The sequence below is a fragment of the Halichoeres trimaculatus genome, unplaced genomic scaffold, assembly GCF_033239565.1.
Source record: "Halichoeres trimaculatus isolate MK-OKI-2021-1 unplaced genomic scaffold, fHalTri1.1 fHalTri1_scaffold_4, whole genome shotgun sequence".
Taxonomy (NCBI): domain Eukaryota; kingdom Metazoa; phylum Chordata; class Actinopteri; order Labriformes; family Labridae; genus Halichoeres; species Halichoeres trimaculatus.
The window spans coordinates 33,913,884-33,926,832 of record NW_027437182.1 but is presented as its reverse complement, the minus strand read 5'-3'; the positions used below and the strand labels follow the sequence as shown (position 1 = coordinate 33,926,832).

Genomic DNA, 12,949 nt, shown 5'->3' with positions numbered 1-12,949 from the left:
ATCTTAATTGGAGTTATCTCCCATCTGGGATCCTTCCAAATCAACATCCATTTGATCCTTGGAATCAGGCGTGTCAGGCTTTTCTGAGAGTAAGAAAAAACAGACAGTACTTCACCAAAACGTTTTACAAACACCAGCAAAGAGCAATAATCAATACAGCATACTTTAAGTTGCAAAAGAAAAAAGAAAAAGAAGAATGAGATAAAAACTCAAATCATATCTGACTTTCTATAATCATCCTGTGTAATAATATTAGATCCACAAAACTGTTTAATCAAAATAAAAAATCTGTAATGTCTCCTAAGGGCAATTTGATTTGCAACAGGAGTTAAAAACATACATTGTTACTACTTAAACACAGTGAAAAAGCATTATAACAAATGTAGCATACTCCAACTACATAATAATAAATAAATACAGAGTCAGCACATATCTCCTGTGCATCATTTCAATCAGGCTCACACACAACCTGTCTGATATATATGAAGATATCAAGTCAGAAAATAATCTTTGACTTACCAGGGGACCCAGACATCCCATCACTGTTGTTTCCGTCGTCCATTCTGAAACTTCTCAGCTCAGTGTGTGAAACTCCTCACAGATCCAACAGTTTATAACTGTGCAATGTGACAAAGAGGACGCCCCAACACCGCGAAGAGACATGTCTCTGCTCTCATGATTTAAGGACAAACAGTTAGCATGAGGTTGTGTTTGGCCAACACATGCTCCTCCCCCAATGGTGAAGAGACAGAGAGTGTGTGTGTGTGCGCATAGCATGTTATATATGTGCATATCTGTGTGATTGCTGTCTCCAACTCCCACAGGAATTGAACTTGGAGTGTCCAACTTACTGCTCGGCCTGTGAGGGCTGTGAGGAAGGAGATATTTAATTTTTCTTTACATATAAGAATGTAATACCAAGAACACACACACACACATACACACACAAAGTGTATCATTGGGGGGGGGGGGGGGGGGGGGGGGGGGGGGTCACCCATTGACCAAACGGTCAGATTGAGGTTGCTTTCAGCCAACACGTGATCCCCTCAACAGTACACTGTCTGTGTGTGTGTGTGTGTGTGTGTGTGTGTGTGTGTGTGTGTGTGTGTGTGTGTGTGTGTGTGTGTGTGTGTGCGTGCGTGCGTGTGTGTGTGTGTGTGTGTGTGTGTGTGTGTGTGTGTGTGTGTGTGGTTATGTTTTTTTTTTCAGTTTTTAACTTTACGACTTCACTAATCGGATGCCCCAAAACCGTGACGAGACACGGCGCCGCTCTCATGATTTAATGACAAACTGCTGGAATAAGATAGCATTTGACCAACAGGTAGCCCCCCCCAACAATACACTGTGTGTTTGTGTATTACATGTGCTAGTCTTGTTCATGTGCATAAGTTGTTGGTGATGTTTTTTTTTACTTTCTTTCAGGTTTTATCGTTACGACTCAACTAATGAGAGCCTCAGAACCGTGAAGAGACGTGTCTCCGCTCTCATGATTTAATGACAAACAGTCAGAATAAGGTTTCATCTGGCCAACAGGTGACAGTCCCCAATCATACAAAGAGTGTCTGTGTGTCTGTGTGTGTGCTTGGCCATGTGTATATCTGTGTGAATGCCTATCTTCTACTCCCACAGGAAGTGAACCTGGAATGAAGGACTAAAATCATACTGTGGGGCCTGTGAGGGCTGTGAGGAAGAAGTTGTTTAATTTATTTTGCTCATATAAGAATGTTATACCCAGAAAGAGGTTAATTTGTTTCTAAGTACCGCCCCGTTGTGGCTGCTCTTTCTTCTTTGACCATTTCTGGTAAATTTTTCATCTCTGTCTCGTCATCTTTGCACTTGGGGTGGGTCATTACTTTGTATGGCTCATTTGTTGGCCATGGACACCAAACTGGTTTTGTCTTAAGTGATATTTTTTACTAATTTTGATGATCATTGGTTAATGAGCAAGTTCTGATGCTTCTCATTGACAGCTCTCTTGGTTTTCACATTTTCCCAGTTTTAAGAGTGTGTAGAGCTGACTGCTCGAGCTGACTGCTCGAGCTGACTGTGTCTCAAGTTGACTCACACTGGCTCAAGAAGATGAGGTGGGGGGTGGAAGAGGTCTATTGCCACATGCAGAGAAATTGCTTGATTTATTTCGCTCATAAAAGAGTATTATATCAAGAAAGAGGTCACTTTAGCTTTTCCTTTTGCTTTGTTCAGACTGCGGGCAAATTATCTATTGGGCTGTTTGCAGTTATTTTCAAGTATTAAGCCACAAGTATTCTCCCTCATACAATCATAGTTTTAGATATCAAACATAGAAAATGAAACATAATAATTCAGTCCCTCCAGGAAGTTGTGATGTTGTGAATGTAACAATCAACACAAATAAGGACCATGCAAGGCAATTTCCCAATGCTCTGCTCAATGTTTTGCACCACGTACAACATCGTGGTGGAAAACAAACTAAAATCATCTGTTAAAAAACACTTTTCTACTGCAAAACACAAGAGAATGACTGAAGCATGTGGAAGACACGCCAGACAGAGCACAGTGACAGAGGCTGCATGAGATATGCCTGAAACAAACAATGTGTGTGTGCGTGCATGATGTGCAATGTGTGCATGTGCATGTGTGTGAAAGAGGAGTGGGTGCAGTGTCAGTGTGTGTAGGTGTGTGTGAGTGAGGAGTTGGTGCAGGATTTGTATGTGTGTACATGTAGTACTCATTTTTTTCTGAGTTTTTTTTAATATATATTTTATACTTTTTTAATACTAAATATACTGTTAAGTGTGTTATAATATCTGATAAGGAATGGTGTGTGTGTGTGTGTGTGTGTGTGTGTGTGTGTGTGTGTGTGTGTGTGTGTGTGTGTGTGTGTGTATGTGTGTGTGTGTGTGTGTGTATGTGTGTGTGTGTGTGTGTGTGTGTGTGTGTGTGTGTGTGTGTGTGCAAGAGAAAACGTGTGAGAGAGACATCACTGACAACTAACTTAAAACATTTAGTGTGGTTTTATTTCCACTGGATCATGTTGTTTTCTGTCGAATGAGTTGCATATTTATTAAAAAAAAGAAATTGCAACTTCTTTCACAATTTTAGCTCACTGCTGCAATTTTGTTGCAAAAATTATCTCAAAACACTGCAATGTGCATTGCAGTTTTTCCAAAAAAACGAAATCCACATCATCCTGGGGGGACTGTGCAATGCATCTTGATTCAAAGAGACTGCTGAAATGTTCATTCATTAATGAACATGTTCACTTCTCTATAAACCCCTTAAATTCTCACTGGGGGGGGGGTTAAGTGACAACAACAGCTGGAGGGGGTTATCCAACATGTTTGACCCCTCCACCTCTTGGGTCATTATTCATCCTGGCACCTTGGGGCACGATCACACTGGCCATCACAGAGCATCTGTTTACATCTGTTTGGGGTCCCATCAGAGTCAGCGGCACAATATGCCTGAAGGCAAAACACTTGCAGTAAAACTGGTCGGACAAACTGGACTCTAGGGTTGAAGCGTGCTTAGTCACGGTTCGGATGGCCAGACCATGGCCTTAAAAGAGCAAAGATCAGAATTGGTGCAACAGCGAAAAAAAAAAAAAAAAGTCATTCCACTGTTTGTATCCCAACCTTGGGACATCTGACAGAAGCTGAGCAGAGGAACATAGGGTCCTCGCATGAAAAGTCATAATCTCTGACAAAACTGTGAGGAGCAGGGTCATGAATGGCTGACAACAAACAGGAGTTTTAGATCAATTCTCAAACAAACTGGAGGCCAGTGGAGTGACCACAGCACAGGGGTGTTGAGTTCACGTCTGGACTCGTCAGTTAAAAATCTGGCTGCAGCATTCTGTACAAGCTGAAGACGAGAAAGGGCAGACTGAGAACAACGTTATAGGCCGTACAATAAGCAAGTTTAGAACTAATAAATGCATGAAATGCCATCTAAGGTCCTGCCATATAAATGTCATCAATGAGCAAAAAGAGTTTTTATTCCGACAGCAAATTCTGATTTAGTCTCGGTCTTTGAATAACACACTATTTACTTTTAGTCATACGCTAGTCTTATTCTTAGTCTTATGTTATTCCTAGTCTAGTTTTGGTCGACTAAAATTCCATAAGAGTTTTAGTTGTAGTCTAGTCTTGAGTCTTTTTAGGCTAAGTGCAGTGTTTGTCGACTAAATATTAGCATATTTAAACAACCTAATTGTTGTGGAAACGTCCTGAAAACTGTGTAAAGTTCTGCAAACTGGTCTTAGTTCTGCAAACTGGTCTTAGTTCCTGTGTAACTGCTGCTGTGAAGTTGTGTGTGTGAGCTGAGAAAAGATGAGGACGCCACAAGTTACACTATCATGAGCCGTCCATTTTCAATTTTACTCTTTTTTTTCTCCAGCAGTGTCCAGACAGACTTTACATTAAATAATTTAGTATTAACATTTTATATACTTGGTTACATACACCTGTTTTTTTGTGTTTAGAGATGAAAGTTGAAATTTTGCTTGAAAACTGAAGTTATGTCTTGTGTGCTAACTGCTTGCATATATGAGTTATGTATCAGTGGGCTCTCCGGGAGATCCCTAGTAGCCCCATTTTTACGTAATGCTTTTATAAAAGAACGAACACATTAATTGAGAAGTAATTGCATGATTAAACTTACTCTAACCTATGACTGACCTGAAGCTCTTAACTTTAAACACAAAAGTCACAAAGTCTGCTAGTTCAGGCTAGCTAGTGTTAGCAAATTACCTTCAAAGCTTCAAAGAAGTAAAAACACATATTTTAAAGCCTTAATACAACTTGCTACATGGTGTTGTACTAGATACCTGGATAATTCTCTGTATATTATTGACAGAAACTTTAGGCAACTCCAGCAACATTTATTTAATCTCTGCCGTCATAACACCATCTACTGTCACTTTCTAACTTTTAGAATTCTGACTTAAATCTCAGAATTCTGACTTTTTTCTCAGAAAAATTTTGTTTGTTTGTTTATTATTTTATTTGGCCCTAATCCTCTCCCGTAGCCCAAGGACAGCATTATCAGCTTCCATGAACATTTCAACCCAGTGCCGCTCAGGTTCTGCGTCCCTTCCTAACATTATCTGTTGATGAAAGTCTTTGTCGTCTGTTTTTTAAAAAAATTTTCAATTCGTTTTTTTTCATTTTTTGTCCATAAAAAAGGTTCATTGACAAATATTTTTCATCACAGTCTTCATCAACGAAATAAACACTGCTTCAGGGTTTTCTTTTTTTTATCTCCAAAAATAACAAAAAACACAGCATTATGTGAAAAAACTGGATTCTTCTTGAGGCTCTGTAGATCATTCAAGAACTTTGGCTCACACATGATCTATAGGATGACTTCTCTGGTCCTTACTCCATCAAACTTTCTTGGTTTTCCCTCAAAATATAAAATTCAATGTATATATAAAGATAGTTTTCTTCATCTTTTTTTCTGTGATCAAACCATGACAGGTCAAAGTCTGTTCAGGAAAGAAAATGTATCACAGATAAACAACCCCAGGAGACACGATGACAGCCACAAGGTGTGGCCATGTTTTTCTTTTCACCATATATCCATTTTTTCTTATTCTTTTTTTTTTCTTTTTTTTAAATCTTTCCCACCGTTCAGCACACTAAGAGCTACATGACACCACATGCATCCACAGCCCACACCCCCCACAGTTATCTCCCTGAATAAAAGACACACTGGGTCTTAATGTTGGACTCAGGCAGGCTGAGGTATATTAAAAGCCGTTTGAGCTTCAAATTGATATCAGTGATATCAACCATGGGTCAGCTCTACTAGTACCCATTTTCAGAGTACATGTACTCAATTTTGGGGTTACTAGTGCACATTTAGACTTTACTAGTACAGCAAAATGTTTCACTACTAGTTAAGCAAAAAGTGTCACTAGTAGTACCAGTGCACTTGTCTACCAGTAGACAATTTTGTGTGACTAGTTGTACTAGTAAAGCTTTGAGTTTTAACTTGTAACATTTTCTAAGTTTACAACAGTGGCGGCTGCTGGTCAGTCAAGGAGGGGAAGCTCATTTTTTTTTCGGCCTACATCATAAATTTGTTTATTTAATTAAACGTAAATTCTACCCCACATTCTTTTTCAAGAAAATGATCTGTGACCCTGTCGTAGCAACCAGGTGTTTTTTCCAGCGATTTCACCAGTGTTCTCATAATGGCCAGTAAAGCTAGACTGCTTTAAACTGCCTTGGCCCATTGTGTTGCGGGTGTCAGACTTGAGTCGCTTTAAACAGGAGAAGCTCCTCTCTACATCTGCAGTCTGTAAGTGTGAGTGACAGGGGGAGAAGCTCTACAGCTGTAGCTGTAGCTGCTTATTGATGAAAAGAGAGAGAACCTCTAAACACAACGTTCATCGTTTTTAAGAAAGGTAAACTTGCAGTGGATCAATAAAGCCTCCGGATCAGTCCAGAACAACTGAATGTACAACTCAGAAGATGCTCCAGTGGAGGGTTATACTTCAAGATCTCTGACTGGCTCATTTCACTGTCAATCAAAAAGGGATTTGGCCTCAGACAGATCATCCAATCATCATGCAGAAGCCCAGCGTCCAGGCCAGCCCACTGCCTCATAGACCTCCAGAGACGCTGAGCGTCCGAGGGCGGGACCAAGCCCAGCATTTATCCAATGACCGTCCAGTTTCCACAGTGGAACAACCCACTCTACGCCTCTCTGCTGAAGTCAGAAGACGCTCAGCGTCTGACTATGTTAAAGCGCTGAGATGCTGCGGGGATGAATGAGAAGGAGGCGGAGCCAGTTACCTGTGATGGGTAGCTGACTCTGAACAAAAGATGGAGGAATTCTAGCGCATGTTTTGTCAATGAAATGTACACACATCAGTGCATATCACCACTCTTTGGGGTACATTTTAGGGGGAAGCTGAGCTTCCTTTGCAGTCTTAGAGCAATCGCCTCTGGTTCACAAGTACTACTTGTGACATAAAATTGTCTACTAGTAGAGAATTTTGCTTTACTTGTAAGGTCTTCTTGCACACTAGTGTGCCAGAAAACCTTCACTAGTTAATCAATATTTTGGTTTACTAGTACCACTAGTCAACCTAAAATGTCTTACTAGTAGTACCAGTAGACTTTTGTAGTCTACTAGAACTACTTGTTAAGCCAATTGAGTTACTAGTAGTACTAGTAGACCTAATGCAAATAAAGTAGGGGGAATTATAAACAAATACAGCACCCTGATTGGTTGTTATATTTTTAAAAGCCAATGGAAAGCCTGAATTCTTTTTTTCCCCACCCTTTTATTAGCATATAAGGCTAACTACTAGTACTAGTGGTCATTTTTAAGTCTTCTTGTAATACTAGTGAACATTTTTCAGTTCACTAGTACTACTTGTTACACTTTTTGTTTCAATAGTGCTACTAGTGGCATATTTTGCTGTACTAGTAAAGTCTACATGTGCACTAGTAAAAAAAAAAATGAGTACATGTACTCTGAAAATGAGTACTAGTAGAGCTGAACTATGGTTGATATAACTGCTATCAAATTTATGCTCAAAGGGCTTTCCATAGAGGTACGGGCAGCACATGAAAAGTGTATGGTGAATCAGACTTAAATCAGGCCAGCATAGCAGGGATGATTGTAAACCTTAAATCCTTGATGTACCCTGAAAAACTCAAGCTTAAAGATTCAAGCCAGGACATGAACATCACAGTTTTATTATCTCTGATTAGTCCTTGTGTTGTTGAGCCATGTCAACTTGCTGTCTCAAGGCTTCGTCTATTTATTTATGTGCTTGACATGAATCATGTACACAAAGCAGAAAGGCTAAATAAAATATTTTATAGCCTCAGAGGACTTTACTACTGCTGCTCCATCACAACAAGCAAGACCCATCATGCAGTTTGTTGTCTTTTCTTTTCCAGCTTTCTCAAACAGCTGGATCAGGATCTGTTTGAAGATTCCAGTGAGTTTTACACTACACTACGTCTCGTGTCTTTTCCCCTTCTTACCCTTGCAATGTGCTTCTTGTATTCCGTGTTCTCCGTCAGCGTTCTTGTTGGGACCACCCAGTCCCTTCTATGGCGTCTGAGCTGTGGGCTCCTGGCTGCACCTCCTCCTCCCAGACATCCAGACAGCTGCAGAGAAAGCAGAGAGAGGAGGCTCACATCGCTGTGGTGTTGCTTCATGTCACTCGGTGTCAGAAATGACTCTTGGTATTTTGTGTCTCGAGCTTTTTTGTCCCACGTTAGAGTTGATGTTGTAGCCGCAGAGCTTTGGCTATGGTGTCACATTTGTAACGAACATGCATTTTTGGATGAGCAGAGCTGAGTATGTGGGTTGTGCCATGAAATATAAGACAAAACTTCTTTGCCAATGCTAGCACAGAGGCATGGACCCATCACTACAGCAACTGTTCCCATGGGACTTCAAAAGCTTGTCCTGATGGTCTCAAACATGTCTCATCAACTGGGCGGCATGAATCACCTCAAATCTTGGTTTTACACTAGAGGCTATGATTTTATGTGAGCAGATCATTCTTTACCTTCACATGTTAAAGGTTATTACAACACCTGCTTAGCTCAGGGCGGTGGAAGCTGTAGCTGCATGTCTCAAATCTGCTGTGCATTAGCAAATGCACTCATCAGAAATCTCTATACCAGGGGTGTCTGGACTATTTCGAAGAGGGACACATTTGATTCTGTGAAAAAGACCAAGAGCAAGTGGCTCTTGTTGGCATATTGAAAGCTTAAAGTAACATATTTAACTTTTTAGTGAATTCTGTTTACAAAGAAAAAAAAAAAAGTCTGAGTGTGGTCAAACCGACTTGTTTTATCATCACATACTGATGAGATAAAACCTCACCTGTCCCTCAGGTGTCTCTTGATACCAGATGATCAGTGGTCAATATTATGTTCTCCATTAGGAGGCAGTATGGAGGAAATATGTCAGGATGTTTTATGGCAGGATCAGGATCTGGATTTTTTTAAAAAGTGTTCAGACTATTTTGATCATCAAACATTTTTAGCCCAAAATATCTCTTATCCGTTATAACTCTAATCTCGTCCTGTGTCCTCTTATGTGTTTTTTTTTTAACTCTCACATTTTCACATCATGATAAAAACATTTGTGATGTGACTTCACATCACATTTAAGAGCTCTGAATGGTAAATGCTGAATAGACAGAATCCGCAAGAGAAATATTCCCCATCATGCATGTGCCATGTCAGTTTGTCACGTGCATGAATCATGGGACCTCTCCCATTAGCTCTGGGCCACAGTGGAAGCTGTAGCTGCATGTCCGATCAAGAAACAAGACATTCACTTCCTGACACAAAAAGAGCAAAACAGACATCATGCTGTATGCAAAAAAAGTAAAATGCCCATCCTGGGGTTTGGCTTTAACTGATAAGTTTGTTTGTTTAAAATAATATTACATAACATTACTGTCACACACCCTCCTCTCACCTTAAACAGGTGTCATTTGTCTGAGATGGTATGAAGGTAAAGCATTAATCAGGTGGCTGTCTTTAAACAACAACAACAGGTTTGCGGTTTTAAAACCCAGCACCTGGATTTTATCTTTAGTTTCTGTACAAACCTATTATTAATTTGTACACCACCTCATGTAGCTACATATTATAGACAATTCATGTGAACATTTCATGATACTTCAGGAAGAACCATAAAGATTTAATGTTAGTAAATACATCAGACTTGTTGGAGCCAGCCGTGAATGTGACTCAGAGAAATGTACAGACTGACAGCCTGAGGCTGTCTGCTGAGAGGGAGCATCTGGACTGATGCATGAAAAACTGAAGCAGTCAGCTTACACAGGCTTTTCTACCACCTTTCAGATGCGGATGTTTTTTTTTTTTTACTGTAATGCTGTAATGCACATCTTTTTTTTAGTTGCATATGGTAAAGGCCTGAATCATTTGTTTTGAAGTGAACAAGTTGTAATTTTTTTTTTTTTAAGCAGACTGGTGCAGAGAGGTAGTAAAGGAATGGACAGAAGATTATTCTTTTTATGCGTTCCACTAAAATCTGAACTGACAGCAGACACTCTGACACAGAATCTAAAAGAAGTTATTTTGGCTCTGATGATCTCATCAAATTTTCATGGAGTGCACCACATTTTATATTATACAATTTGTTTGGTTTCAGCTGGAGCTCCAAACACAGCTGCTCGTGTTGATTTTGAGATTGAAGATTTAACAAGTGATTTAAAATGCAGTGTCCCATGGTGGGCTTTCAAACAAGTGGATGCAGTGGATCCCACTCTGTTATCAAAGCTCAAAGACGGTGAAGCTTTTGGCCTTTTACGATAAGATCCCTTCATCTTTATCTTTGTTTAATCTTCTCTGAAAACCCCTCTCACAGGAAGACCTCGCTAAATCTTGAATGAAACGCTGTGTCCTGTCTTCGGATCTTCTGTAGTTTTGTCTCTTTTTCTTTCACTGGATTTTGTCTTGAGCCTTTTAGCACAGTTAAGAAAAGTGCTACATAAATTAAAGTTAAAGTTTATTATGACTGTCACGTGACATATCAGTCACTGTGCTTAAAAGTTCCTCAGTGTTCAGACTCAGTTCATTTGAATGACAAGCGTGAGTCTTGTCACAGTCATATCAAATGTAAAAACAGACGGTGAACAGAAAGCGTTCATTGTCTTACAGAGATCAAGCTCGCCAGCGTCACCTTCTCTCACAAGTCGTCAAAAGTTGACATCTCTCACGCTCTCAGTGCTACACACACACTCACACACACGCACACACACAAAGACATGTTCATATTGTAGGGGGGAGGGGACATTGCCTGGGTTTGGACGGCATCTCTGTTGCTATCTGTCAGGACACAAACCAGGTGTTATGTAACAGCAGACCTGTTGTAGACCCCTCATAGGCCCCTTCCTGAAGCAGACTTCCTTTCTGGTGAAATGATCATAACTCTCCATGTGACTAGGTTTGACGAGTCATCAAAATGCTAAAACTAACCCTGATGCCCAGGGGCATGACTGGTTGTCAGAATTTGTCTTCCTGGGAAAAAGTTCTGGGAGTCGGCAGTTGTTCACTTCACAAATTAAAAAAATAATCTATTTGATAAAAAAAAAAAAAAAAAAAAACATTTCTTGATTTTTTTAGTTTATTTTTTTATTTTGTAATAATTACCAAATTATAATTCTTAATTGTAGTTAAGTAAGAATTGTTGGAAATGCTCTTTAAAATCATTAAACTAAAATAGCTTGAAGCCACACCCCTTTGGAGAAATGTGTTTGCTCTATGCTTAATCTCCGAATGGATTATTAATCTCTACATGTAAGAGCAAATTTTGGAGACCCACACTAAATCACGTCTGCTCCATAAACCTGTCGCCTCATAAATCAGGTGCTTTGGAGAGTAGCAGCGTATTTCAGGGAGAACCCAGGCCGTGATGGGGAGATATCAAAAGAACATGATGAAAGCTAAAATTCCTTTCAGGTGGAGTTTCTCTGACTGGACAAAATGTCTTTCCAGTTTGGATTAGTTCAAACATGACATGGTGAAGTGATTTCCATGAGATCTGACTGATGCGCGACTGAAAACATGACAGACAGACACAAGAGTTGGTACTTTAGATTCAAACTGAAGACACTGATGTGTGTCAATAATGATTCTCCTAGATGTTTTTTTTTTATTTTTTTAATATTTTCTGAGCCTATCACCACTGTGACACCAGAAGAGCAGATGAACAGCTGTACTCACCAGGACAGACAGGTGAAGGAGGAAAACTGCTGCTGAGAAGCCCTCCATGTCTGGACTAGAAGCTGCCTGCTGGGTGAGTTGTGAGTTGTAGATGTCCTCCACTGCAGGAATTTGAGCAGCTCTTGATGCACTCAAACCTTCATCGTCCTCTCCCTCCTCTCTACGGCTCCTCTAGCTCTCTGCACCTCTCCTCTTACCTGTCAGAGCTCTTATTTTCTCCTCCTCCTCTCAGCTCCTCCTGACACTCCCACGCCTCTCACATCACTCAGCACACATCATGAAAGCAGGTGAAGTAAAAAGTGTCAAGATAATTGGAAGCATTCAAGTGTTTGTTCTCTCAGGATTCTCAGAGTTCATACACACAGCTCCCATCCCTGTTGTATATAAAGATCTCAGATTGGGTTTTCACATGTTTAGTTAAGAGATTAAATGTAGTCAGATGACTTTCAGAGCCAATTCCAGTTAGCCCAGGGGCCTTCAACCTTTACCATCAAAGAAGACATTTTGCCCTATCTCACCTGGATCAAAGTCATTCAGGAGTCACAAAACCTTCTTTACCTTCACAATAAAGACAATCCAGTGTGTCAAATTCTATACATTGATGTATAGATGTATTGAAAAATAAGTTAAACAAAAAGCTTTTCAACTTATGATGTTGTCCAACTGCAAATACAAAGCTTTAATTTGATAACATCATGTTTACAGTTAAATGAACACAGCACTAAAATCTGTATTTTCTTCCAGATGTGTCTTTTTGTTAATTCAGTTATATTACTAGGGCTGTAAAACTTGAGGTTAACCACAGGCGAAAGAAAAGTTGGTGGGCTGTTGATTTTTTTTTCTTTCTTTTTTTTTTTTTTTAACTTGTCCAGTTCAGCGTCATGACAACAGAATTATGGTCTGGCTGCCGTATTGTGCAGAACACATTTACTTTTCCAAGGGGAGCCATTTGTGTATAAGGCTCCGCTTGAGTTTTTAAAATAATTCTTTTTATCAGTGTTTTGGAATATATTTTTTCCCCTGTATATTGCCAAGTTTGAAGATTACTGATTGACCAGAACAAGGTGATATTAGAAAAGAAACAGTGATAAGGGTAGAGAGTAGAGAGAGTAGAGACTAGAGAGACAGGGAGAGAGAAACAACATCTGCCCCCACTCCCCCTCAGAGCTGGCCAGAAGACACCAAGACCTCGACACCCACACACCACACACAAACACGCACACATGCAACTC

General features: G+C 39.9%; 1 protein-coding gene across 1 annotated transcript in view; it reads right to left on the bottom strand.

Moving 5' to 3' along the window:
* LOC141789319 (desmoglein-2.1-like) overlaps positions 1-8,165 on the bottom strand; it is a 24,268-nt gene extending 16,103 nt beyond the window's left edge. Inside the window, exon 1 of the mRNA XM_074668698.1 lies at positions 7,989-8,165. Within this exon, the coding sequence (XP_074524799.1) occupies positions 7,989-8,165 (177 nt within the window). The remainder of the gene's footprint in view (positions 1-7,988) is intronic.
* Between the last annotated feature and the right edge of the window lie 4,784 nt (positions 8,166-12,949).